The sequence below is a fragment of the Ammospiza nelsoni genome, chromosome 3, assembly GCF_027579445.1.
Source record: "Ammospiza nelsoni isolate bAmmNel1 chromosome 3, bAmmNel1.pri, whole genome shotgun sequence".
In the NCBI taxonomy this organism is placed as follows: domain Eukaryota; kingdom Metazoa; phylum Chordata; class Aves; order Passeriformes; family Passerellidae; genus Ammospiza; species Ammospiza nelsoni.
The window spans coordinates 36,883,947-36,910,373 of NC_080635.1; the positions used below are offsets into that span (position 1 = coordinate 36,883,947).

General features: G+C 37.9%; 1 protein-coding gene across 3 annotated transcripts in view; it reads left to right on the top strand.

Moving 5' to 3' along the window:
* The first annotated feature begins 2,934 nt into the window (after positions 1-2,934).
* The window catches only part of TTC27 (tetratricopeptide repeat domain 27), a 111,475-nt gene continuing 87,982 nt past the window's right edge, over positions 2,935-26,427 (top strand). For 2 of the 3 annotated variants that reach the window (XM_059468298.1, XM_059468299.1), the window contains exons 1-6: positions 2,935-3,158; positions 5,877-6,054; positions 11,431-11,560; positions 19,122-19,262; positions 21,960-22,062; positions 24,314-24,478. In XM_059468298.1, the coding sequence (XP_059324281.1) occupies positions 3,071-3,158; positions 5,877-6,054; positions 11,431-11,560; positions 19,122-19,262; positions 21,960-22,062; positions 24,314-24,478 (805 nt within the window). In that variant the 5' untranslated portion in view covers positions 2,935-3,070. Of the gene's footprint in view, positions 3,159-5,876; positions 6,055-11,430; positions 11,561-12,426; positions 12,537-19,121; positions 19,263-21,959; positions 22,063-24,313; positions 24,479-26,427 lie in introns of those variants that run through there. The other variant, XM_059468300.1, reaches the window with a different exon arrangement.

Sequence of the window (26,427 nt, forward strand, 5' to 3'; positions counted from 1 at the left end):
GGTAATGAATACTTTTTAAAAGTTCAGATGAGATATGTTCTGATGTGACAAAAAAGGAGGAAAAAGAAGGAACAGAGCAACATATGCAAAATGGTCAGCAAATACTTATTTATGTACATCAGGAATGGCAATATATGTTCTACTAAATGGCTAAATTTTAGAAAAACTAACCTATTATGAGTGAGAAGACTGTACCTCAAATATTATAGCTGCATTTTACACATTTATTGGAGACCTACTTCCTCTTTTTCTACTCATTTATTCATCCTGGATACCATACAAAAAGAGATACAGTAATATTAATGTATAGTATTTTCCAAATGATTAATGAAGATTACTGTCAGCTTCTAGAAGAGCTGCCACAATACCAGAGAAGAGCTGTCCAGGGTTATTTGCCATTGGCCATGCTCTTCATTTTATATTCGCAAAGAGTGATTTGAATCACTCTTTCTTTTCCTGTGGTGCAGTGGCCTACACTTACTGTTACTGCTTCATAAAGTTGTGAGGAAGAGAAGAATTCCCTAGCCTCTGTTATCTTAGCACCTTTGAAATGTTGCTTTTTTTACCTCCACTTCACTGACTGCCCAGTGATTTTGTTCTTTGGGGTTTGGTGAAGCAAGAGCATAAGTTGGCCAAGTGGTCAGAGAGACCTGAGGGATGCAGAGCTGCTGGTGAGTGCAGAGAAGCAACCACAGTGCACACCAAGCATCGTGCCTGTGCCTGGATACCTGCTAGGAGCTGTGTAATCACTGCTGTTCTTTTGCCCTTCTCACCTGCAGACTGCAAGTCTGGTTTTAAATTGTAAACTGGAAAAGCTGTAAATATGCTGGGAGCCTTCTGAGGGACCCCCCTCCCGACAGTGAGGGCCTGTGCTTTAACTCAGCAAAATCCAAGAACAGAGTTTGAACATTTAGCTGGCATCTACCAGGGCCCCCCAAGCTTCCAAGGAGCTTGAAGTTTCTGGCACTGTAACTAAGGCGATGTAACCCTGAATATGATGGATCACAGAGACCAACTGGTTAGTGGGACATAACTTGGCTCAACTGACAGAGCCAAAGCAAGAAAAACTGATAGAATTCCTCAATATGAGCCTTGCATCTCCCCTCCTCTCACCCTTCGGTAGTCTTTTCTCATGACAATTGTGAGGCAAAAAATGAAGGATTTTCAGATGGACTTCTACACAGGTGCATCAAACGTGCTCCTTAGAATTGCAGAAGTTTGGTTGCACAGTCCTGCAAATTTTCATCCTGGTACACCAATGAGCCGGTTTTTCCTTGACAATTTCTCCCCTTTCCCCACTCCTCAAACAGCAAATCTGCTCCTGCTCAAAAATGGCACACAACACAATCGCTTCTCTCCCCAGCAGTACCAGAGACCTGGCACACAGAATTCAAGATCAGTTTGAAAATCCCGTAACAGCAGCTTTTACAAACAGCAGCTCACTGTTAAAAATATCATTATAATAAATCTATGCTAATATTAATTGCTTGGAGCTTACAAAATGTTTTTTTTACAGTAAGCAGGTTTTTTTGGTAGTCCACAAGATTATCTATAAAAGGCTTTAGGGAAAAAAATCCTGCAGCAGAAGATAAGTACTGCATCAATACAGCAGCATAGTTATCTTGTAAGGTGATATTAAATATGCTGGTTCAGATACCACAGTAGCACATTTCATATGGATAATTTTCTCACACTCTCAGAAAAAAGTTAAAGATGAAGGTTATTCTCTGAAAACTCCTGTGTCAGAAATTTTGATTATCTACTCACTATGCTAAAATCTTGAATCTGCACTACACAGCCCTGCAAAGACTTTCTTCCCCTTGAGCCATCTGGGAGAAGCTATCCTTAGATGCAAAGAAAGCGTATTGATTGTTCTTAGAGAAAAACACATGTATTCTTCAAATAATTCAGGGAAGCAAACTTAAGCACTAAATTTCAGTAAGTCTGTGGCAACTGATCTTTTACATAAGCAGTACCAATCAGCCCAGTGCCAGGGAGGAGCGCCCTAATTCCTGCCGGGGTACTCCTGCCCACATGCCTACTGCAGCTTCCAGATGTTTCCAGATGCTCCCAGAACTGAACTGTAAGGGTGAAACCCTACACGTGGGGGAACTGGCAGTGGTGAGGAATACAGCAAAATATTCCTTCTTTTTACTAAGGAATTATACTTAGCAACTATTTATTCACAGAAAATGTTACTTTAGTGGTTTTCCTTGAAAATAAAAAGCACAAAATCTCACAATAGGAATTTTAATTTTAATATTATCAAACTTGTGTTTGGACAGCTGCTGAAATTAACACGGGCATAGACCAAAGCACGATCCTGACCTGCTTGCCCTGAGCACCTCAGCCTGCACCTGCCCGGGATCCCAGAGGATTCTCCCCAGAGGATGTGCAGATATCTGAAGGGAGGGTGTCAAGAGAAGAAGCCAGGCTCTGCTCGGTGGGGTCCAGCAATGGGACAGGAGGCCGAGGGCAGAAACACAGAAGTTCGAGCTGAATGTGAGGAAGAACTTCTTTACTGTGTGACTGAGCACTGGAACAGATTGCCCAGAGAAGCTGTGGATTCTCCCCCACTGGAGATACTCCAGAACCGCCTGGATGCAATCCCGTGCCGTGTGCTCTGGGATGACCCTGCTTGAGCAGGGAGCTTGGACGATGGAGGCTGGACCACCTGACACCCCGTGTTCCCTTCTAACCTGACCCCTTCGGTGATTCTCCTCAGGGAACAGCCCAGGCAGATTCCATATGGATACGTACGCGTGCCTGCGCCCACCCCCGCTCCCTCACAAGCTGTGGCCGAGCGCTCAGTGCCAGCCCCGGGGGGCTCAGCGCCCTCCCAGGCCATGGCGGCGCCCGCGCTCCCCTCACGCCGACGGCTCGCGGCGGGGCGGGGCCAGCGCGCCCTCCCGGCGTGCCCCGCGCCGCTGTCATGGCGGCTCCCTGTGGCCGCTGCCCGCACATGGGCTGAGGGCTCGCACGGGCGGCGTGTGCGCTTCTGAGGGTGCCGGGGATCGCGGCCCCGAGCGCGGCGGTGCCGGGAAGCGGGGCGGGCCCGGGCGGCGGGACCATGCTGGCCCTGGAGCGCGCCCTGCTGAGGGGCTTCCTCAGCGCCGCGGAGTCCCTGGAGTGGAAGCAGGGCGAAGTCGCGGCCGCAGGTGAGGGGAGGTCCCGGCCCGGCCCGGGGAAGGTGCCCGCTCCTTGTGCTTGTCCGGAGCCACCGGACCGAGCCGGGGCTGCGGCTGGCGGTTCTCTCCCGCGGGCGTTTTCACCTGCGGCGCCTGTCAGAGCCTCGCCGAGCTCCCCGGGGCTCCTGCCCGCGCTGTGGCGGGGGGAGGCCGTGGGCTTGTCAGGCTGGAGGAGCTCCGGGCGCTGCGGGCAGGGCTGGGGCGGCAGCTGCGGCCGGGCCGCCGCACGGTTCCTTGGCCGCTCTCGGGGCCGCAGGCGCCCCGGCAGCCGCCTGATGCCGGCACTCGGGAGGCTTGGAAGCACGGAGGGGCTCCCTCCGGCCGCCTCCCGAGGGAAAGGCTCCTGCCTGCCTGCCTGTTGGAGCTTGGCAGTGAGGTGGAACACGCTCTTGGAGCAGAACGTGGGAAGGATAGTCTGGCACGAGCTGCCTTTTCTATATTTATTAGCTATTCGGTCACAGTTGCTTGAGGGATCAATGGAAAATAATCTGTCGAAGGGACTTGGTTAGACGCAGCTTTCCTGCGGGGGAGCGCAGCAGCTCTTAGAATGTAACCCTTGTCATGTAAAGGTGCTTCCATGTTTCAGGCAGACTGAAGTACTCAAGTCATGTGCCATGTTGTAGCATATTGAAAATCTCTTTTATCCTTACCTAAGCACTTACTGATTTTTGGAAAAGAGCCATACAGGACTAATTTCCTTATGTGACTTTTCAATTGACCTTTATTATTGTACTGTCCAGGCATGGTAGCTGATGTGACTGACATTTCTCACATCTGTCTTTTCAACAATGCTGTTTGTGGTATGGAGTTTTTCTGATTACTTTTTTTTTGGTCGGATTCTTTGTTAGCTTTGGTTTGTTTTGAGGAGCTTTTAAGTAGTATGCTGCTATAAGATGTGGGGAAAACTTGTTGAAGAAAGGCATCTTGCAGTGGAGATAGAAAATGGTGGGGTTTGTGATGATTCTTAGTCATCATTTACATGGACCTTTCCTATTGATGATCCTGAAAATGAATTTAAAAGTTGTGACCTTGAATTTGTATAGTGTCCTATAAAAAGCTGCACACAGAGTGAAAAGCAGATTTTACATGCGACAGTTATGTTACTGGAAAGAGAAGAACCTCAATATTCCTCATTCATCAACATGTCCTCACAGCCCATAGTTATTCTACAAACTACACCATTGCCTGTCTGGGCAACTATAATCCAATATAGAAAAGGTGTCATTTGGTGATAGAGTCTCTCCAAAGCACAGATTGGAGAAAAGCCTCTTGTTATTTCCATTCTCTGTGAGGGCATGATGTCAGCAGCATTGTGGTACCACTGTATATGTCCTTCCATGTACAGCTTAAAGTATTTTTAAATAATACACGACACACATTGTCTCTTACATCATTCAGTAGCTCATTGTGGAGAACTGAAGTAAGCTTCAGTCAGCAGCGTGGTGCAGGGACTTTAGAATGAGTGAGTCTCTGTCACCCATTACTACAGAGTCATCCATTGCTGTTATTGAAGGTGGTTCTGCCCTCTGTGTTCCTGTATTTGTAAAATTTAAAGTCCTTGTTTAGCTGGATGGGCTTGGGGTTGGTGTTCAATTCAGTTCTTTGCACAGCTGCTGCTTGTGTGGCTCCACAGCTGTGCCAGTGTTAAATTGGTTACCTGGCTGCTGATGTTAGTGCAGCTCAGGGAGCTGCAATCCCCAGCTGGAATCACGGATTGACAGTGAGGCACTTATCCTGTGCAGACCTCTGCATTTGCTCAGCTGAACCATCACCAACACCTACATCATCTGCTCAGAAACCAGTTAGTGCATCTGCATGAGCTGTGGCCACAGATGCAGGGTAGGCAGATAATGGTTTTGCTCAAGGATAGTAGGTTTTAACATAGCCAGGTTGTTCCAACAATTGCTGCATTGATTGCACTGTAGCATATCTGAAGATAACTTCTGTAAATAAAGTTGCAGCCTGGGTCAAGAACTTGATGAATCTGAAGCTGCTTAGAAATATATAGCATTTATTGACTTCCCTTTGTCTTGAAATCAGGCCTAAGAGACAGTCATGGGTCTAAATCCACCTTAGTAGTTACCCCTAAGGATCTGCTCCAAGTGCAGGCTTTTCGTTGAGGTAGTAGTGTTACCATAGGAGATAATTCTTTTGTAAAGATAAAATCTCTTTGCCCATTGCTTGTCAGTATTCCAAGCTTGTAAATGAAGGACTGAGCAGTGTCTGCAGTTTTGCATAAGGCTTTATTAACTGAACTCTGCAAATATTGAATCATTTTTATTTGTTGCATTTCCCCTAAGTAGATTCTCTGGTCTGTGACATTACTGTCTTATCTATAGCAGTTTACTGTTAATTTAAAATGTTTTGAAGGAAGAACATCCTACTGTTATAATTGAAGTATTTTAAAAGGCCATCCATTTGTTTTTCCTGAAATTTTGTTTTATCTTCATCTGCTCGTTTGTGTTTCACTGTAACTTTAATACAAATTATTTTGAATGAAGTGACACCTGCTAGTGCTGCTCTTGAGTTTCAGTGCAACTGCACTTTCCCTGCAATGGAAATGAAAATACATTCTTTAGTAGGGGAGTGGTAGATATTTTCATTTCAATATGTTCAATAGGTCTTGAAAGACAAAAATGTTTGAAAGTTTACACTGATTTCTGTGTTGTTTTTTTTTTTCTCTTCCAGAAAGTGGATCATTACTGCAGTTGATGTTTGATGGGAAATATGAGGCAATATTTTCAAATTCAGCCGTTCAGAATGTTTTCAGTGCATTTTCTGTGACAGAGGAGAACATTGACACTTACTTGGAGAAACAGATTCTGGCATACCTGGATTGTTCTGCAGAGGTTGATAACGTGGAAAGGTGGAAATTATTATTTATTATATGGAAGTCTAATAGAGGCTATGTTTGATTTTTACAAAAGGCATTTTAAAAATGTCGAATTTGTATAGGGCCTTCAAAATCCTTGTACTGACAGGAAAGCAGAAAACAAATTTCTTGTGTTATTCCCCCTGCTCCCTTGGGCATCTATTCATTACTGTCCAGTGAAAGAAACAATGATGTTGTGATACATTTTTTGTATCACAAATGATGTTTGTTGAAGACATTAGCTTTATTTACAGTGATTACCTCAGAAAGTTCTGATGTAAAGAAGTCACACATGTAAATTCATTTTGCCATATATCATCAAACAATTAACAATTTTCTCTCTGAAATGTTGTATTACATTTATGTGGTTCCCTGAAGTACTGTGTAATGTTACTGTGCAAGCAATGCCTGTATTTCTAAGTCTGACTTATATTGAGGTTGTCCTACTCTTCCTAATGTAAAAACCAGTAAGGTGTTACTCATGGATACTGTTCATCAATTAATTATTTTCTTCCCAAGACTTTCTCTGATACAGTCTCTCTTAATTGTACTCTATGTGTTAATTGTTGCTGTTAAAGAGTTTGCATTTACTGTTCACATTTTGCTATGTAAATAATGAACAGACTGAAATCTAGCATGCTAGGGATAGTAGAAGCAGAGAACTATACATGTGTTGTGTGTGTGTGTATATATATATATATGTACATATATAGTATTTTAAAAGGTGAAAAATTTCACCAAAAGATAAGAGAAGGTAAAGATTAAAGAATAAAAGTAAGAGGAAGGTAATTTTAACCAGTTAGTGTTGGCAGAATCCAAATATGTGTGTTTTGGTATGACACACATAAGCCTAAGAATTTTTGCTAAAATATCAGAGAAAAAAAAAGAGCTGGCATGTTTGAAAAACTGAGCTGAGATTTGTTCATGATCATGATGAGTTTTTGACACACTTTCTGGTGTGGTGCACAATACAATGCACTCCTGCTTTCTGAGTTAGTGTTCCGAGGTTTTTTCTGTGCGTGGTTTTTGTTGGGTGTTTCTTGTTTCTTTTTTTCACCTTACTTTGTTGTGCTGTTACTATTAAATATTAGCTGGATAATTTTTTTGATAATTCTAGATTCTGTTGTGGTAATTTGAATAATGTGATAAGGAGAGAAAAATAAGTCAGGACTTGAAACACACTCAATCCTGATCTTAATTATTGCTTCAAATATGTGTTGCTGCCTTTTCAAGCCATTCAGCTTCTTGAAAGTAATCACAATCTGTATCAGTGGAACTTTATAGTGCACTCCTGCTGCAGACAGCAAAGGAATTTGTTGCTTGGCTGCTTGCACTCTAGCTCTATGGTCTTTGTGGTTTTTCTTTGTTGCTCTACAGCTCTGGGCTATAATAGAAGCCCCCTTGCCAGAATATATGGAGGCAGATCTGCAATATTTAAGCATTTCAGAAGCAGACAGAGGATTTTCTGCCCAAAATGATAGCCTGAAGTTTTATTCAAAATGAAAGCAAAACCTGTCAGTGTCTGCCAGAAACACTACAAACTTTTGTTTGTAGCACCCAAGTGAATTTTTCTAGCTCCATTAGTAATAATTTAAGAGGTTTTGGGGGCTGAAGGAACTAAGTTGTGGCTTTCTCTTATACAAAAACTTCTACCGAAGTTGCTTGTCTGAAAGACAGGTAATTTCCTATTTTAGTGTACTATCTTGGTCCCGGGTGACTTTCTGCAGTGTGTTACATAGTTATTTTTCCTACCTGCAGACTCTGTGTCCTGTGAAGGCCTTATGGAAGGAACCTATGTAACCTTTGCATCCAGACTTTGCATTGCTTATGATGGAAAGGAGGGGGTTCTATATTTTTTAATGCCTAAAATATAATTTTCTTTTTCCACTGAGTGATTCAAAGGAAGTGCAGCAAACCTCTTAAGTTCTAGCCCAGAAAATTCAGTAAGACACTGTTTTTCTTGTGACTTTCTGTAGATGGGATAAGTAAAAATAATTTTTTTTCTTGAATTGAAAGTTATAATTCTGGGGATGTAAAAACATGGTAGGAGTCGAATTCAATCAGAAAGAGAAAGTTGGATAATGTGAATCTTACCCTTTTTTTGCACAATATAAACAGTGCAAAGTACAGTTTTGTAATAGTGTTAAAAGAACTCTTAAGGAGTTTTTTTTCTGAAGTTAAAACTGAGCAGCTTGAGGGCAAAACATCTCAAAATTTGTATCTAGATGGTAACTTCTTTGGAGAAGTTCTCTGTAACTTTTTCCACTTTCAAAGCCATGGTTCTAACGAAAATTACTTAGCAGCATTTTAAAAATTGGTGCAACTTTTCTACCCTTTTAACTGATTGCCTTCTTTTCCCTGCCCCAGACACATTGGCACTTTAATCCTTTATGTCCTAAAAAATAAGCATTCCTTGTAGTAAATGTGTTGAATAGGATTTTTTTTTTGTTTACTTTTTTCCTGCTATTGCTACTCACTTCAATGCTTAAAAGCTATTTTCTGCAGAAAATGTAGCTTCATGGCTGTGATTAATCAGCAAAATTTGGAGGATGAAGCCATAGGATATGTGTTAACCGTGCGGAAGGGGAATGTCTTTTTTGTTTTTTCCTGAGCTCCATAGGAGGAAGGTGCATTCCTTGCCTGGCATACAGTTTGGTTCAAAAGACTGGAAGGAAATAGTGTGTAGGTTCCAAAATCTAAAGGAACAAGGAAATGAGCTCTAACACTGTTTTTTGTTGAGCCTGTATTTGCTACTTCTACATATTCAACATATAAATGAATACTTGGAAAAAGAAGTCCATACTATAAAGCTTGTTATGGTTTCCCAAATTGAAGACTGAATGGTATTTCCCATGGAACATCTGATGGTTGGTTAACTGGTGTGCTGTATGGAATGAAAACTGAAAATGAAGACATCCTTGCTGTTTCTGCATCTTGCTTTGATGTTAATGAATTAAAAAATAGCAAAGTTAGACACTGACTACTTTTGGCTACTATTTTTCAATTTATGGCATCACTAAAAAGAGCAGAAACCTGTAACTTCTTAAGCAGAACCTGGCTATTGAATATTTTTTCTTTTATTTTGTTTGTAAATTCTAGCATTGTATGCACATCCATTTTTTTTTGGAAATACAAATGCACTATTGTTCTTTATTTTTGAACAGCATTTGATACAGCAATATGATTATTAAGCATGTGATTCTGTATCGTGAAGAATGATTTGACTCAGTGTAAACAGTGTTAAAAAAAGGCAGCACAACCCCCATTCACACAGAGAAAGGAAAAATGAGATGAATGTATACATATATCTAAAGATAAATGCAAAATAAATTATGTAGCTCGCCCTAGCAAGGGGGACATTGGCAGCAGTCTCTGTGTTGCTTTTCAGGCAGCCTTTGGGAGGTGAGCATCTGCATTGTGAGTGTGAAGGGCAGTTGGGGAGACAGAATGCATTCTCTAGGGAAAAAATACCAGGGGATAGGCAAGGGAGTTCAGCATTTGCAGGGATTACAGCTTGAAATTTGTTTTCTGATACAGAGTGAGTGATAAGGAGACTGGGAGTTGGTCACGAATCTGAAATGGGAAAAAAAATTAATTTGGTGATGACAAATTAAACAGTGGAAAAACGGTATCCCAGCCAAAGTGATGGATTTGGTTATCAGTTGTTCCAGAGGCATTCTGCATGGATAAAACTCTGTCTCTACAAGCAAGTTTGCTTTCCAGATAGATATCAGTAATGCTAAAATAAATAAATAAACTGTTACTAGTAGAAACAGTAAATTATAAAATAATGAAAATTATCTTCAAAAGACTGGAGTATCAAATCACAGTGCAGGGATGGTTGATTGTTCTGTGTTACCTTTCAGAAGCTTTGAAGTATAACTTATCATGGGAGAAAAATGAAGAAATTTATACCAGTGTTGATATTTCATGTGTAATGGTAATAATTTAGCATACAATAATTGTGAGTGCTTTGTATTCTTGATCTTGAGTTATTTGAAAGTTTAATGGTGATCTTGGTTATGTATTCATATATTCATATTTCCTAGCAGATAGTTACTGGCTGAATAATGACAGCCAGGAGATGTTACCTTGTCTTGTTCGACAGGAACTCTTTATGCCAGTCCTTTTTCTCTGAAATATGGTTTTGGGGTTTTTTTTTTGCTTTTTTTTGTTTTTTTTTAAATTTTCAGTTAAATGTTCCCCACCCCTGCTTTCCTATTGTTCTGCATCTTTTGTTGCATTCTTGCCCACAAGCTGCTTGTTTGTGTGTGGCTTTTCTATTTTACTTTTGTTTTTAAGGGGTTGTATAACACTTTATTTTTTTGCTTTGATTGGAGCACTCTTACATCTCTAAGTTTCTGTTCTTACAAAAAGAAAGGACTAGGTTTTTCTATTTCAATTATGCTCCTTAACATACCAGTGTTTATATCAAACCTGCACAATTAAAATGTAACTTTTTGTAGTTAGGAGACCCATTTTCTATGTGTTAATATAAGTCAATAAGGCTCTGAGCTATTAAGGTATCATAAAACAAACAAGAAGTTTGTGTATAAATCTCAAAAGTCTACACCTGTTAAATTAACCATTAAATTCAGAGAGATTGTGCCCTGCCTTCTGCAGACCACATAGATTATTTTCTAAAGAAATCATAGTAATGTAAAATGAGCTTAGTCTTGTAGTTAAAGAAAATTTTGCCATACCTAGTTTCAGAAATGAAGCAAAATCTCTTAATTTCATCTTTCAATAAATTATTATTATTTAAAATAAAGACCATTATGATGTTATTTACTGCCAAAGTATCTGAACCAACTTGGAGGGAGTATTCTAAATTTTTGATTTAATTTTTTTATTAGAGTGAGTGAAAATAAACAGTTATGACAAAACAAAAATAAATGTGCTCTTTTGGAACATATGCTAATGCAGTATTTTCTCTGTGAAAATGCTGGGAGTTAGATGTATAGTAAGAAACTATAACAACCATGCAATATGCAAATACTGGGTTATCTGCATCCTTTGCTAGTCTTCTGATCTCTGGTAGTTATGTACAGCCTTAAATTGTGAAATATATAAGCTCCACCTCCAAGATGTTGGGCATTAGTTTCAACCTTTATCAACAAACATGTTTCAAGGACTTTTAGTTTCCTATGTGCATTCTTGAATATTCCATTCATTGAACCCTCCTCATAGGAGAGTGATTTTTTTTGGGGGGGGGGGTTTGTTTATTTGTTGTTTTGGTTTTTTTTGTTTGTTTGTTTTGTTTTTTCGGTAAAGCTGAGGGTTTTGAGCTAGCACAAGATTTAATCAGGTCTTGTAGCTTTAAGTGAAAATGTAATATGTTGCTAATTGCTATTCTTATCTGTATTGCAGGCAGAGGCTGATGTTTCTGCTTGGTGTGGGGAGTTTGCAACTCTTCGTTCAAAGCAATTGGACTGGGCCTCCTGTTCAGTTAAAGCTTCAGGATTTTTTGCCACCTGCATTGTTACAGAAATTCTGTGAGGTGGGTTTGGATTTTTATAAGCTCTCCTTTTATTGTCACTGCTTTTCACAAGTAACCATAGCACTGTGTCAGAGAAGACACATCTGCAAGGTGGGGTGCTAGATGAATTGCCATAATCATCAATCCTACCAGCTGCTATTGCAGCATCTTCAGTTTTATCAGCAGTGTCCTAAAAGTAGTTACTGTTTCTGTACTTAGTTCCTGCTGGAAATGTTGGGTTTGGATGGAGAAGGTATCTTTAATATAGGCATTTACTCAAAGGGCATTTTCAATCAATAAACTTTTTTATGTGTTTATTTTGGGATACATTCTTAGCTGAATCGAAGAAAGATGTTTATAAATGGCTTAGAAATTTCCCCTCCTTAAGGAAAGGTAGAAGTTGCATATTTTGCAAATAGCAGAGTGTTTGGCAGATGGTAACAGTAGGTTTGTGCGCTCAGTATCCTGTTATGCTCCTGAATGCCAAGTGAGTGGAGATAATATTAGTACAAAAATGCTAATTTATATAGAGCTTTTGGAAAGAGAAGGGAATGTGGGAGATGAAACTGCAGCCTGTCAGTTTTATTTATTTTGTTATCGTTTTATGTGGATTACTAATCAACACCCTAACTTCTTTTAGTGAGATGTGTGTGTTATTCCTCATGGCAGTACCACAGTCCAGACTCTCCTCACATGGGATTTTAGCACTGCTTCTTGATTTTTCTCTTGGGGTTAAAGCTGTGGTAAAATACTGATTGCTGCATTGTGTCAGTGAAGAACATATCAGTAGTTTCTGTTAATGCTGAATCTATACATGAGTTTGAATTTAGAATTAGTGGGTTGGTTGGTTGAGGGGGAACTGGAGTTAGATGGCTACTGCAGGAAAAGGAAGAGTCAGTGATTAGAGGAGATGCCTTCAAGAAACATCAAGGAGATACAAAACTCTTGCAATAAGGGGGCAACAACATGGAACCTTTGCAATATAATGACAACAACAGTATGTATAGATAGGCTTATTTTTTGCATGATTTTTGATACTTGAAATTCAAATCTTGTCTTCTGACGACTAAATAAGTAACAGTGGAAACCAAGTGTACTAAACCTTTCGGGATGTGAAATGAGCAAAAGTTTTGAAGTGTGCTACCTCTGAAGGAAAAAGTAGTTCATTTTGCCTTTGTATATAGTAAAAATAATAAAACCTAATAATTTGTTCATTATATTAAATATTATGATATTCTTACAAATTTTGGTTTCTGTTTACTGGAGAACTCTGTATTCTATGTTAGTGTGTATGCACAGGTTGCAGTCTAATGCAGTCTGCAGCCCAAGATGATACTTATGGGATTGCTGTCACTGACAGAGTTCATAGACCTGGAAAATACAGTATTCATAATTTCTATTAACCATTTTATAGAATCATTAAATGTTTTGACTTGGATGGGACTTTAAAGATCACCCGGTTCCAAGCCCTTGGCCATGGGCAGGATTACCTTCCACTCGACCAGAGTTCCAGCCAATCTGGCCTTGCACACTTCCAGGGAAGGGGCATCCCCAGCTTCACTGGGCACCCTGTTCCAGTGCCACAGCACCCTCACAGCAAAGAATTTCCTTGCCTAAACCTACTCCCTGTGAGTTTTGAGCCACTCCCCCTTGTCCTGTCACTACATGCCCTCGTAAATAGTTGCTCCCTCTTGTAGGTCCCCTTCAGGTACTGGAGGGCCACAATTAGGTCACCCCAAATCCTTCCTTTTTTCCAGGCAATTTCATTTAATGTCTGGAAGAATGATATACAAATTCCCTGTTGAGTAAGGAAATACATGATCTCCTGTTTGGTTTCTGTTATGTTTCTGCAGTGGCTGGGAGTGTGATGCTTTGAAATGTGTTTGCTTATGCAGGGGTGGTATTGCAGAAACTACACTGGCAAGAGATTATAAGGGAAAATGGACTTTATTTCTAATGAGGGCTCCAGGAGACTTCCATATTGCTTCAAGGTTTAGCTATTTATGCATTCAGGCAGAAGTTTACCTTTATTTCTATTACTGTTATCTGTATTGTCTTCTGACTTGTTTGTGTTGATTTTTTTTTTCCTAAGGGCACTACACACTTACATGCTAAAATATAATATCCGGGTCTCTTCTTTATTAAAAGTCTTAATTCAGAAGGTTTTGAATTATGTTTTGAATTCTCTTTATGTACTTTTCATTCCAAGGATTCTTAGTATATGAGCACTCTGTAAAAATGAACATTCAATAGTGACATTTTTTGTTTCCTTTAATCCAACTTTCCTTTTGTGCATACACAGATGTTCAGAAAATGTGGGTTAAAAATGGAACTCTTAAGTTTCTCTGTCTGTTGTAACCTTCCATATTCTGTCATCAAGGCTGATACAATCCCTTTTTAAACAGATCATCAATTTTCTAGGTTTTCAAACTAAAATGATTTTTCCCGCATCAAGGTTAAAGAATTACATCTTCGTGTTACTTTTAGCGTGCTCTAAGTAATGTCACTAAATTTCACCTTTACAATGTCTCATTTATTTAATGAATATTTTAAAAACTCTTATTTTCAGAACACTTTATTGGATTAGTCTTTGTTTCCAGGGTATATAACTGCTGCCATTTCTGTCCTTGGAAATTTCACCTCTGGATCAGTGACATAGCTTCATTTTTGCTCCCAGATAACGTCTTTTCTTACAAGTGCAGTAAGGCTGCATGAGACTGCAGTTATTTTAGTGAAGAATAAATAAAATAACCTCTTTAAGATGAGTTGCTAGTGGGGCCTCTTGGATGTCTTCAATGAACAATATTAATGAGTATGTGTCTATTATTTCCCTTTCCTCCTTCAGTCTAGCCTTCTCTCTAAACTATGGTTATATTCATTTACTCTATTAAGATTTGGGTTCATGTCCTGCAGAACTCACTTGCAATTTTCAGAGTCCACACAAAAGTAGCATTTTACTTATTAGATGTATTTCAGTTTTCTAAAGTAACTGAGAGACTTTATCACACCACTGAATAGTCTGACCGATACCACGCTGCATTTTTTAATGAGTGAATGTGGTAAAAAAAGATGAAAAATACTGAATTCTAGTTAAGGTGGATTAGCAGTTCTTGTTTTGATCTTGTTGGGGTTAGACTACCACATTATTAATGAGCTCAGTGCTTAAAATAAGTGGCTTATAGTAATGGGCTCCTTGTGTCTTAAGAAAGTTTTCGCTGCCTCTGCGTGTAAGGGAATAAAAGATATGAAACTGTTGAAGTTGGAGCATCTTTATTCTGCCTTAGGTTTCCGAGCTTCTCTGTATTACCTCATACAGCTGAGCTCAGTATTTTTAGTGGATGAACTGGAAAATTATGTGTAGTAGTACTAATGAAGACCACTGATTAAGAATGTTGAGAGGACAAGCTGCTCGATGCTTTATTTGTTGTCTGATTTCACATTCACAAATAGAATATATCTGGTAACAGTGAGAAGCTCCATCTGGAAGATCTCAATCTGTTAATTGATAATACCTGTAAACAACTGGTAGGAGTTCTCCAAATACATCTATCAACAGTTCTTGCTCTTCTTTTTGTAGCTTCCAGGCTGATCCAAAGGATAAGTTTTGGAATACAGTTTAATGATTTATTTTTTTAAATGTTTTTACTACTCCTTCTTTTATGCATTATTTGATCCTTTTGCTGGAAGAGACTGAAATATTGCCATGCTTCGGTTGGAATCTCTAGTCATGGTCATAATTAATATGAAAAACACTAATGTACTGTGTGGCACTGCTGTCTCAAATCCAGTGTGATTCCTTGGTCTTGTTAATTCAGTCTGTTGCGAATTCCTTTTTCAGGCCCAGATGCTTGGCTTCTATTAGCATGCACTAGCTAGGAAGAAAAAAATCTGTGCTTGACCAGCAAGATATAGGCTTTGAAAGTTATGCAGATTTCTCCCTCTTGTGGGGAACGTAAGGATGCATGATAAAGGCTAAATCTGGAGGCAGGGTCTTGTAAGGAAAGATAGTCTGCTAAAATTGCCTACAGTTTTGCCCTGCATTCTCTTGGTATGAATATATAACAGAAGGGGGAATCTTAATGCAGAAATTAATTCTTAATGCAGTCACTTGAAAAATTCCCCCTTAATAGCAGAGCAAAGTCACCTCATGAACAAGAGAGGGTTTATGAACAAGAGCTTTCATAACCAGAGTACTTCTTTGACTTGTAGTGCTCTCAAGCAAGAGCTCACCATGATTATCTTTAATCTGGACTCAGCTTTCCCTAGGTTACCTGTTGGTGATTTGGCTTGTAAAACTGGGGACAGCCTCCTGTGTAATCTTGCCTCCTTTTCAGAAAGCTGAAGAGAAAAGTATAAACATAACAGAGAAAAGTTATATACAAAAGCAGTATTTCCATTGCATTAGAGTGTAAAGAGTGAATTCTGTTTTCAAGGACCAAACCTTTGGCAGGTAACCTCAGTACATCCTCTGTTAATCTGAAATGTAGATCACCTTAGCTTTGCCAAATGACAAATTGTTGTGGAGTAGTCTTTGTATTTTTAAAAATATGAGAAGCCCAGTATATATTGCTTAGTAGCCACAGGTAGAAGCTTCCTGATCTGATCATTTGTTTGTCTACACCCCACCTTTGCCTCCATTTAATCAAGTCTTCCCAAGCCTTTAGCCTGGCTTTGTCTCTTTCTTTATGTCTGCACTTACATTTTTATATACAGGGGAAGGATCCCCAAGACAGGAAGAGCTGATGAAATGTTACAAAGGCCAGAGTGGTTCTCAATATAGAAGTAAAAGCATTTTGAATGCTCACTTTGCTTCTAGTCTATCATTAGCAAGAAAAGAACACTAATTCCCTAAACTAAAATTCTCATACACTCTATTTTTAGAGCTATTGAATGTGAATGGCAGGAGCTTTCTTCTGATTTTTATCATTACTCAGGTGGCTCCAGTTGTGAAGGGAAATACTTTTTGAAATACTGTGAAAATTGAAATACACAGGAATGCAGTCCAGCTTGCAGTTGATTCAGGGCTTTAGTAGTACTAACTAAAAAGTAGCCATTAAGTTACTCTTTGTAAGTTGAGTATAAAACAAATAATCTCTGTGCTTCAGAGATTAAAAAATACTGATCTTGAATTGAGCTTAATTTGTATGTACTTTGTGTGTTGATTTGTGATGGTCAAACAGAACCACTTGCAGGTCCAGCAGAAGCTAGAGGACTACTCCAGTGATTTCTCTGCATATGTTATGAAGTAATTATCTAGTATAATGTGTCTGTGCTTTAAGAATTACTCCTGAATAAAATAATTATACCTTGTGATAAGTTTGATGAAGAATAGAAAGACTCAAAAATCTAATCCAGCTTTACTGGCTAAGGAGCATTATATTAGCAAATCTTGGGTTGTGTCTATTTTGAGATACATGAAATTTTGGAGCTACAAGATAGGTTCAATGCATTTTATGTTTAGGTGTTTAAACACAAGAACCCAAGCTCAGAATTTCCTTTTGCTCTTAGCCAATGTTTGAGATTTTGGTGGACTTCTATTCTTAACTTTACAGTCCTTGAAGCCATAACACCTTAAGTATCTTCTTACTTGTAGCTGTTCTCTCACCTTAAAGACTACATCAGGGCAGTGAATTCTGCATGGATAATACAGGCTGGAAAAATGAATGTTGGTTTAAACTTTGTCTGGTAGAGGATGCCTGCATTTCTGGATGGGATTTATTTCATGAAAAAGCATATAGATTTGTTAAAATAGAAGATAGCATTTCTTTGGCTCTGGGACTTGTTGGCTTATTGTCAAGGCTGTAATATGTCATCTCAACTTTCCCTTCTTCCTCCCTCATTCCTTGTTAACGTTACATTAGCAGGAATGAGGTTTGTGGTGAAAGGACCTGAAATGTGAATTTGAGATTAATTTATTACTACAGTGCTTAAACAAGTACTGATAACTCTAGCATTGCAAGGCTGTTTCTGAAAAAGGTTTTATAACAAATCTCCTTTGCTTTCCTGTTGGATATTTTAAGTGTGGTCTACTCTAATTATAGAAAGAATCAAAAACATGCAGATAGGAAAAAGTTTACATTAAACTGAAAACTGTATTGAGTGTCCCACTATGTGTGTATTTGAAAAATTAATATTTAGAAGTACTGATTGATGACTTTCCCCTCTCAAAATTACAGATGTTGATAAGGTTATTCCTTTCTGAATGGCCAGAGGTGCAACAGATCCAGTGTATTTCCAGTTGACAATTTTTTTCCTTTATTCTCAAGAGGTTTGTCTGACTGTTGTGATCATAATTTTCCACAGTGGGATTGAAATGACTGAAGTGATGTCATACAGGAATTCCCCTTTGTCCAAAATCATTGTCTGCAAAGTAAAAGTATTTTCAATGCTAATGCTAACTAAAAAACCCCATAGTAAATCAGTGTAAACTTAACAGAATAAACTTAAAGATTACTCTGTTATTAAACAGAATAAACTTAAAGATTACTCTGTTATTAAAAGGTGATGTTGGAGATTCATATAGCATAACAATTTTTGTCTTTGATAGAACCTGTTGATACAGGAATTGAGAAGAGTTTCAAATAACTCGGGAATTATTTGTTTAGTTTGAAAAGCTGAAATGTGATTCGAGTAACTTATAGCTTGGTTGTGTAGGCTGATTCAGAATCTTTCCCAGGCAAGTGACTTCAATGCAAGCTGTCATTGAACCTTCTGTTCTGCTTTCTCCTTTCCATTCCCCTTTGCTGCCCCTTTTATAACAACTGAAAACTAAAACCTTATTTTTTTGTTCATTAGGGAAATCTGTCGTATGAGAGCCAGGAATAGACTGATAAATGGATATCTCCCCGAGCCTGAAGATAAACTGCTCAAATGCTTTCATTGTGTCAAAAGTCAGGGGAGAATAGGTGACTGTCAGATGAGGTGACAGTCACCACTGAGAGTCCCTGGAGAGCCACCTCAGGGCCATTAAGTGAAAGTGTTACTGTAGAGAACATCATACAGGAATGCATCCAAAGCAGAGAGAGTTTTTTATTTATCAGACAAAGGGAGTAAGGGCTCTGATATTGCTGCTCTGATGCCATTCCAACAGGAAGCTCCCTCTGGGGATAGAAAACATAACATATACTGACAACACTGCAGGAATATCTAGTGTGTTTCAGTGCTGTAGGTTAATTTAATTATAAAATTTTGTTTCTGTGATTGCAAATTGAATGGCATGGATTTACCAAGCTTTTCTCCTTAGATCATGGGAATGAATGTATTACTGGAATGTGTTTGGGGTTAGTTGACTGGATGACATGGCGTTTCAGGTGGGAGGAAATCGGTGTCCTGCAGATTGCATTGATGTTATGTATCAGGACAGCAAGAAATAGTGTAGAATTTACCATGATTTGGTAAAAGGTTGAGACTCCTAGAGACAGCGTTTTAGGGTTTTTTTGTTTTGTTTTTTGGGTTTTTTTATGTTTTGAACAGACATTTTCCCTAAATACTTTAATAGTTTTTTTTTTCATTCTATGTTACATTATTTTTTTAATAAACTTAAGTTTCCTGAAACTTGTCTTTTTTTCCCCCCTTCTTTTAGCCAAAAATGCTGCATGTAGCTATTCTGAAGATGCTGGTTCTAGATGGTGAATCAGTTTATAGTTTGACTTCTCATCCTATTTTGCTGCTTATAGCCAGGATAATCCTTGTGAATTCAAGACACAAACTCACATCTCTCCAGGTAAGAAGTATGTGACTAATGACTATGACTACAAGCTACTGCTTAATTGGTTCTCTCATTCTTTTCTTTGTACCTCATTGAATCATTCTGACTTCTGTTTCTTTCCTTGTAGCCCTGAGGTTCTTCCCTCTAAGAAACAGTTAGGACAAAGTGATTTCAATTAATCACAAGTATCTTCTTCTTAAAGATAAGCTAGTTACTCACTGTCTTCCCTAAAAAAGAGGAAAGAGGTCTTCATTAGCTGGAAAATGAGAAAATTTAATACAGCAACTTTATCCAGACTTTATACTTTGTGATATTATTTGTCAGGAGGTTGCTGGGAATGCCCAGTAATGCAGCTTACATGTCCCTATACCCTTTTTAACAAGTTTTTTGATACTGTTAACCATTACTGTATGAATTCTAACTCTAAATCTGTGTTGTGTTTGTGTGTTAAAAACAAGCAGACATGATGAAGCACTCTTAGAGGCTCTGTACCTTTGTAGTTCAGCAGCAGCCTGGTTGGTAGCAGGGCTCTCTGGATGCAAGGGACCTTTAACAGCAGCAACTTCTTTTTATTGAATTCCAGCTGAACAGAATTTGGCTAGAGATCAAAATGGCCTCTCTTTATGCTTGGCTGACAACAACCATTCCCAGCTGGGTCTTTGTAAGAGTGATGAATTAAACTGTGTGGGAGATGTTGGCTGTACTGCGTTTCTGGAAGCCAAGTTCTTCCATCGTTTTCCCTCTTATTCACAGATGAGTGCTGTTGAATTTCAGCAACTGGGTCAGTCAGATAAACAGCAAATGTACCTGGTATAGAGAATTCCCCTGATGCCTCCCCTAAGAATAACATAATGGGGAGCTTTATTCTACAGGGTTGAGGTTCAGTTATTTTTGTCTACATTAAGTTTGAATACTAGTTCAAAGGCAACAGCTGATAGGAAGTACTTTCATCAACAGGTTGATGTAGCAATTAAAGCTTGCCCTTCTTGTTTTTTTCAGCTTGATTCAAAGGTGGCCTCTTAATACTTTTGCTGTTTTAATAGTAGTGCACATAAATTTAAAACAAAGTAAAATGCTTCAAAATGTATTATCTAGAGCATTAATAAACCCCTGTATGATACTTCACATGTAAGAGTAAATGCTTAAAAATAATCCGTAAGTTTTCAACTTGGTTCCCAGAAAACATTGCTGATAGAATACTGTACACAGCTCAGCTGGTTTATCTGAAACTTTAAAAATATATTCTCGCTGATTCTGTAATTTCTAAGTGGTGAGCATAAGGCCTCAGGACATTGTATCATTAAACTGGATACTCCATTGTGTGGGAAAGTTAATAGTTCATTGTATAAAGCTAAACTCAAGTAATTTGAAACTTGTTACTTAAATTGATTATATTTCTAAATAAATGATGAAATGTTGGGATTTGACCTCTTTCATGAAGCCTGTTTGTGTGCTTTACTCGGTCCAGTTTGATATCAAAAGTCATCTTTCATTGCTCTTGGAAAGAGATGCTATTATTCTTTTTGATAGTTCCGATCTAGGGACATTAGCATCAGCTCCATGTAATTAGTTTAGATGTTTGTGCTTGAATACTGCACAACCCTTAGGTCAGTCTGGAGCATAAGTATACCTGCATAAAAAGTCCAGAAGATGGGTGCCTCTGAAACAATCAAACATCTTTCATAGAAAATGTTTGGTGTGCTAGCTGCACCAGAACAAATAACAATCATAAGAGCCTCTGTAGAGGTGTACTCTACATTCACAGATTATAATCTTAAGTATAATTTTGAGACTAGAGTATTGAAATTAACTTTCCCATGCATTTTCTCCTGTGGCAACTAGAGAAGAGGTTAATAGACTGTGGGGAATTTATGGTTAGTGTACACAGCTTTCTAAAATCAGATATTTCCTGGGCTGTGGTTCAGCTCTGCATGCTGTGGAGTGATTGCTTAGTTCAGTAACATCTTTGCCCTTCTGAAGTTCACATACAGACATTAGAACTATCAATTGGGATTGTAATGTGTTCTCAAGAGCAATTCTGCTCCCATTCTGCCTCTCTCAGGCTAAATTATGCCACCTGAAGAAATAAAAAAAGGTGAAACAGAACAGGAAAAAATGCATAGAAGGGTGACAGTGGATTATCAGAAATACTGAATGGCTTCCATACAAACAGTAACTAAATAGTTAGGACTCTTCAGGCTGGAAGATTGCTGAAGAATGAGATCATGGCTTTCTATTAAAATAATCTATGTGACAGAAAAGAAGATAAGTAAGAAACAGCTGGATTTGGGGTTTTGGTTTTATTTTGGTCCTTTCCTTTTACAAGAGTCAGGAGCTATGAAATCAAAGTAGCAAGTGACTGCTCCAAAATAAGTGTATGCAAGTATTCCTTTTTTCTGCTGTTCACAGCATTTCTTACCAGATGGTGGTACTAAAGATTTGCAGGGTTCAAAGAGCAGTTAGAGGAATTAATAGAGGGAAAATCCATAAAACCCCTGGAGCACCACAGAACTGCCTGGATCTGTTCATCTTTATGCTAGGCTATGTTTTTTTTTTAATAATAAAACAGCTGTTTTAGACAGGTTTGATTTTTGAAAACTAGAATTGAATAGATCACAAAGTCTATATTTTAAAACCACTTTAGTTTTTTTATTTTATTTTCTTAAAGGGCTATACTTGTTATGAACTTGAAGTATCCATATTTTCTTTCAGACTTTACCTTGGTGGACTCTAAGATGTGTAAATATTCACCAGCAGTTGTTGGAGGAGAGATCACCTGAGCTATTTACTCTTGCCCAGGCCTGTATAAAACAAGGTATATTTCTAATTACTTATTTTATTGGCTTGCAGCATCTCTTTTAGGATATCACAGGGGAGGGGAATTTGTTGTCATAACTGTTAAAATGCTCATCAGACATTTAGGTAACTGCAATGACTAGAGAGGGAGCAGAATTTCACTTAAGTTGATATCAACTTGTAAGGCACATGCTATTTTTCAGTCTCTCAGATGAAAATGTGATTGTAGACAAAGGTTTTTTGACAGTGACTTGTTTTGAGACTCTTGGATATGGTTCTCAGAGATACATGATGTAAAATACACCTGAATATTCAGTGAGTTTCTTCCTGGTAGTTGTTGCTGACGAGTGGCTCTTACCCGTTTATTTTCTCACTGAAGCCATCTGTTATTTCAATCAAGTACCTTCATAGTCCATAAAATACATACTTTTAAACCTTTTATTGTCTTTGAGGAGTGAGTGTCTTGAATCACCTATTTGCTTGTCTATATCAAGTTCTCAAGAAAACTTTGTGTTACTAGAGAAAAAGACCTTCAATTTCTCAAGTGTTAGGTCAGTATCATCACCTGAATAGAAGACAGCTGCAAGGATTCCCTGCTGTTCTGAAGCAGCCATTAAGCAAAACCAGTGGGATTTGGTGCAGTTTCCCATTCCTTTGGCCATGTGCCAGACATGGTATGGGTGCCAGAAGGATGTCATAAATTTGGGACATCAGTGCTTCTGGGCCACTGCATCAGTACTAGTAATGATGTGAAGCTTTCCTCAAAGGTCCTTGAAGTCTCAAAGTACCTAAGCCTATCAAGCACTGTGAGTAAATGCGATTTAGGCTGTGACTGCTTCTCAATGTGCCACTTGAGCTCAACCTATGGCTTTAGCACAAGTAATCTTGTATTCACGTCATTGAACCTTGCTAGCTGTGGAAAATCTAGTTGTAATGCACAATTAAACACTATAACATGATTTTTTTCCTTTGAAATTATTTTGTGTCACTCCATTCAAAAGTTGAGGTTTTGTGTGGTTTCCACCTGTACTTGCATGTCCAATATTTTATAGGCTTGGAGTAATATTTTTAAATTACTACTTTGTGGTTTTTTTAAAAAAAAAAAGTAAATCTCATCTTTGAAAAAGCTGTTACTAAGCAGGATTTATCTATGCAAATTTTGATTTAGTGAATTAAAAAAGCTGTGTAAAAACTATATTCAGACTTAGCAGCTTTTTAAGTGAAAGGTTTTAAGGATTAACAGGTACTAACAAAAAAAAAGCCTAGGAGGTTTGAACAATAAAATCTCTTCATGCTAGATTTGACTGCCAATCTCTAAATTTAAAAAAAAATTTAAAAATTAGAGAAAATGTTTAAAAAATCCTTGATAATACTGTTTTTTATAGTAAGACTTTTTAACATCATTAATAAAGCTTATTTGAAAAATTAAGCATCAGAAGCCACCTCAGTGCTGTAACTGGGTAACCAGTCCTTTTTAAGTACTGTGATGCTATACGATTTTTTGGAATTCTTATTATCTAAATATTTTTGCAAAATGCAGAAATAAAGCATGAAGCACAAAACTCACTTCCATTTAAGACTAATCAGATGAATATTTTTCAACTTAATGTCTGTATTTACAGGAATATTCTCTTGTAACTTACTGTATTTTGATAGAACTTAAATATATAGGAAATGCAAATGCTTTTATGCTGAATGAAAAAATTCAAGTCTTCTTTCTCAAACACTTCAGATCTGTTCACAGATGTATTTTTTCCAGTTCAGATGAAGAACATGGTCTTTATCACTCAGGAAGTCAATAGTTATTTAAAAAACCAACCAACAAAAACTCAACACACAAAAAGCAGCCAAACAGAAAATGTCTTACAAATCCTAAGCCACCATTCAATGCTTGGTCTGCTGTTGAAACTTTAATTAGAAGCTTTGTATTTAAGGGGTGGGTATTAGCTCAATATTTTGTTCTTATGTTCTTTAGAAGGTCCAATACAATTGGAGTTGTTTATTTTCTGCAGAGGTGATATTTCCCACTTCAACTTTGCTGTTAAATATAAGCAAAGATTGGACTTTTTTCTGGTAATAATCCTTAGATATAAAACTTGAAAAATGCTTTAAATCACATATATTTTCTGTACACTGTTAGTGAATTTTTAAAGGTGTGAAGGTGTAAAGAGCAACAGACTTTCTCTCATGGTAGATTGCTAAAATGGTATTTTTAAAATACCATTCTCTGGAACTGCATTCTCATCTCTTTTCTTTTTCTTAATTTGCAGTGACAGAAGCAGAAGCTTTGTTCACAGGTGGTGAAAGCTGGCACTTAGCAGTTCAGTTCCATCTTGAGTCTGCCTATACCTTTTTGTTTTACTATGAATATAAAAAAGCTAAGCACTGTTTCAATATGGCTAAAGACATAACAAAACTGCAGATTAATCTTACAGGTAAGTTTTGCTTGTAAAGTCTAAGAGGATGATTGGTTGGACCAAACTAACCTATGGCTTGTTGTGGCTTTTTGTGACGTTTCCATGGAATAAATAACTGTACTTTGAAAAAGCTTGATGTTTAACAGGTAGGTCTTACTTGTTTTCCAAGAATTAGTATTGCTTGCAAGAGAAATAGGACATCTAGTTGAAAAATCATTCCTGAATGGTTATTTGAGGAGTTGGGGTATTATAAGCATTCTTCCTAGTGTTTCATGTCAAATTCTATGTCTCGTTGCATCTGCTGCTGTCATGATGAATATTTTTTGTTTTGTTTATTTGGAGACACTTACAAAGGTATCTGCATGATATTTGATGCAGTCTTTCACCTTTTGTGCCACTAGCCTAGATCTGCTCTGTGTAAATAGCTTTTAGAAGTCACTCCCAGGACTGGTATCATCATGGAAAATAAGTAGGGAAGTTAAATTTCTGATGAACAGAAATCACAAGGATTCAGTCACTATGGAGACTTTATAATTATCCTTTCAGAACCTATTCTTTGGTGTCAGGAGGATCAGAGTGTTGCACTTAAAACCTTCCATGTATAGATATTGATCTATGGTCTAGCTGGTCCTGCTAGGCAATCAAAATGACATAAAATCACACCTTTTCCTTGTGAGAACTTGTAATAATAACTGAGTAGAAATGCAGAAAATCTTTATCTGGTTTTTTTTTGTGGGAAGTGCTAAGGAGCTGAAACGTGCAACTTCCTTACTTGTTATATCACTGTATGTCACAAGGCTCATGCTCCTTCATATCTAGGTTGGAGATGCAGCTAATCCTATTTATATAATGAATAATTTTAATAATTTAATTTAAAATACCCGAAGCCATCAGCAACAAAAAAAAAATGCTAAAGCACACAAAACAACAAATAATAACCCAAAGAAACACAAGCTCTCAGAAATTACGTGGAACTCCATGCTAATTTATTCAAAAGTTTTAAAAGCTGACTTTGAAAGATGTGTAATGAAAATAAAACATAATAGTTTGTATCTGAAGGTCATCTATATATTTCAGTGGATCCTATCCTCTTTTCCCTGTATGCATGTGGTGTGTTCTAAGTATTTATTGCCAGCTTGGTATCATAAAGTACCTTTCTTTAAAACAAGTCAAAAATTTTCTTGGTTATTTTTTTATATTAAAAACATCACTACCTATGATGGTACTCTAGCTATAAAAATGCAATTAACTGCGAATAAGTAAAATCAATGAGACAGTCTTGGTGTTGGATTTTTTTTTTTCCCTATGAAGGAGATCGTCAGATTTTGGATGAATAATTTCCTTAAACCCAATTTAGAAAAAAACCTTCTTGTTTGGAGAAGGAGGAAAAAAGATTGGATGCAGTGGAATTATTTATATTTTTTATTACTTTACTAAGAGGTTATGATAGTCCCAGAGAAAGACTGTGGTGATACAGTATCTTGGAAAAATGTTGTGAAACTCCTAAATGTTCTGTGGTTTATCTCCATAAATCTATTAACATAGTTATGTCTAACCTGAAGGCAAATGAACTGAACTGAACATGTGGGAATTGTTGGCATTCTAGACAAATTCATTTGACATGCATGTTTGGGCTAAATGGGAGGAATGTTGCATCATCGAAAAAGACTTTGGTTTAATGTAAAAATCCAAGCTCTAGCAAAGACGCTTTTAAGGCTTTTGGGAGGGATTTCCTTTTTAGGAAAGGATTTGGAGAGTTTATATGCATTAATTGTTGTAATCCTTACTAGCTGAGTATTGTATTACAGCATGGAAATATATATTGTTCTAAGAACAGAGTTTTTCCAAAGTTATTTCAGTAATGTGTGAATAAATCATACTTGGTTTGTGTAAGTTTTTTAAGTCCCATTAATCCAAGTATGTATAGTGTTCATCTTTTATTGAAAAGCATCATTATGCTCCTCACA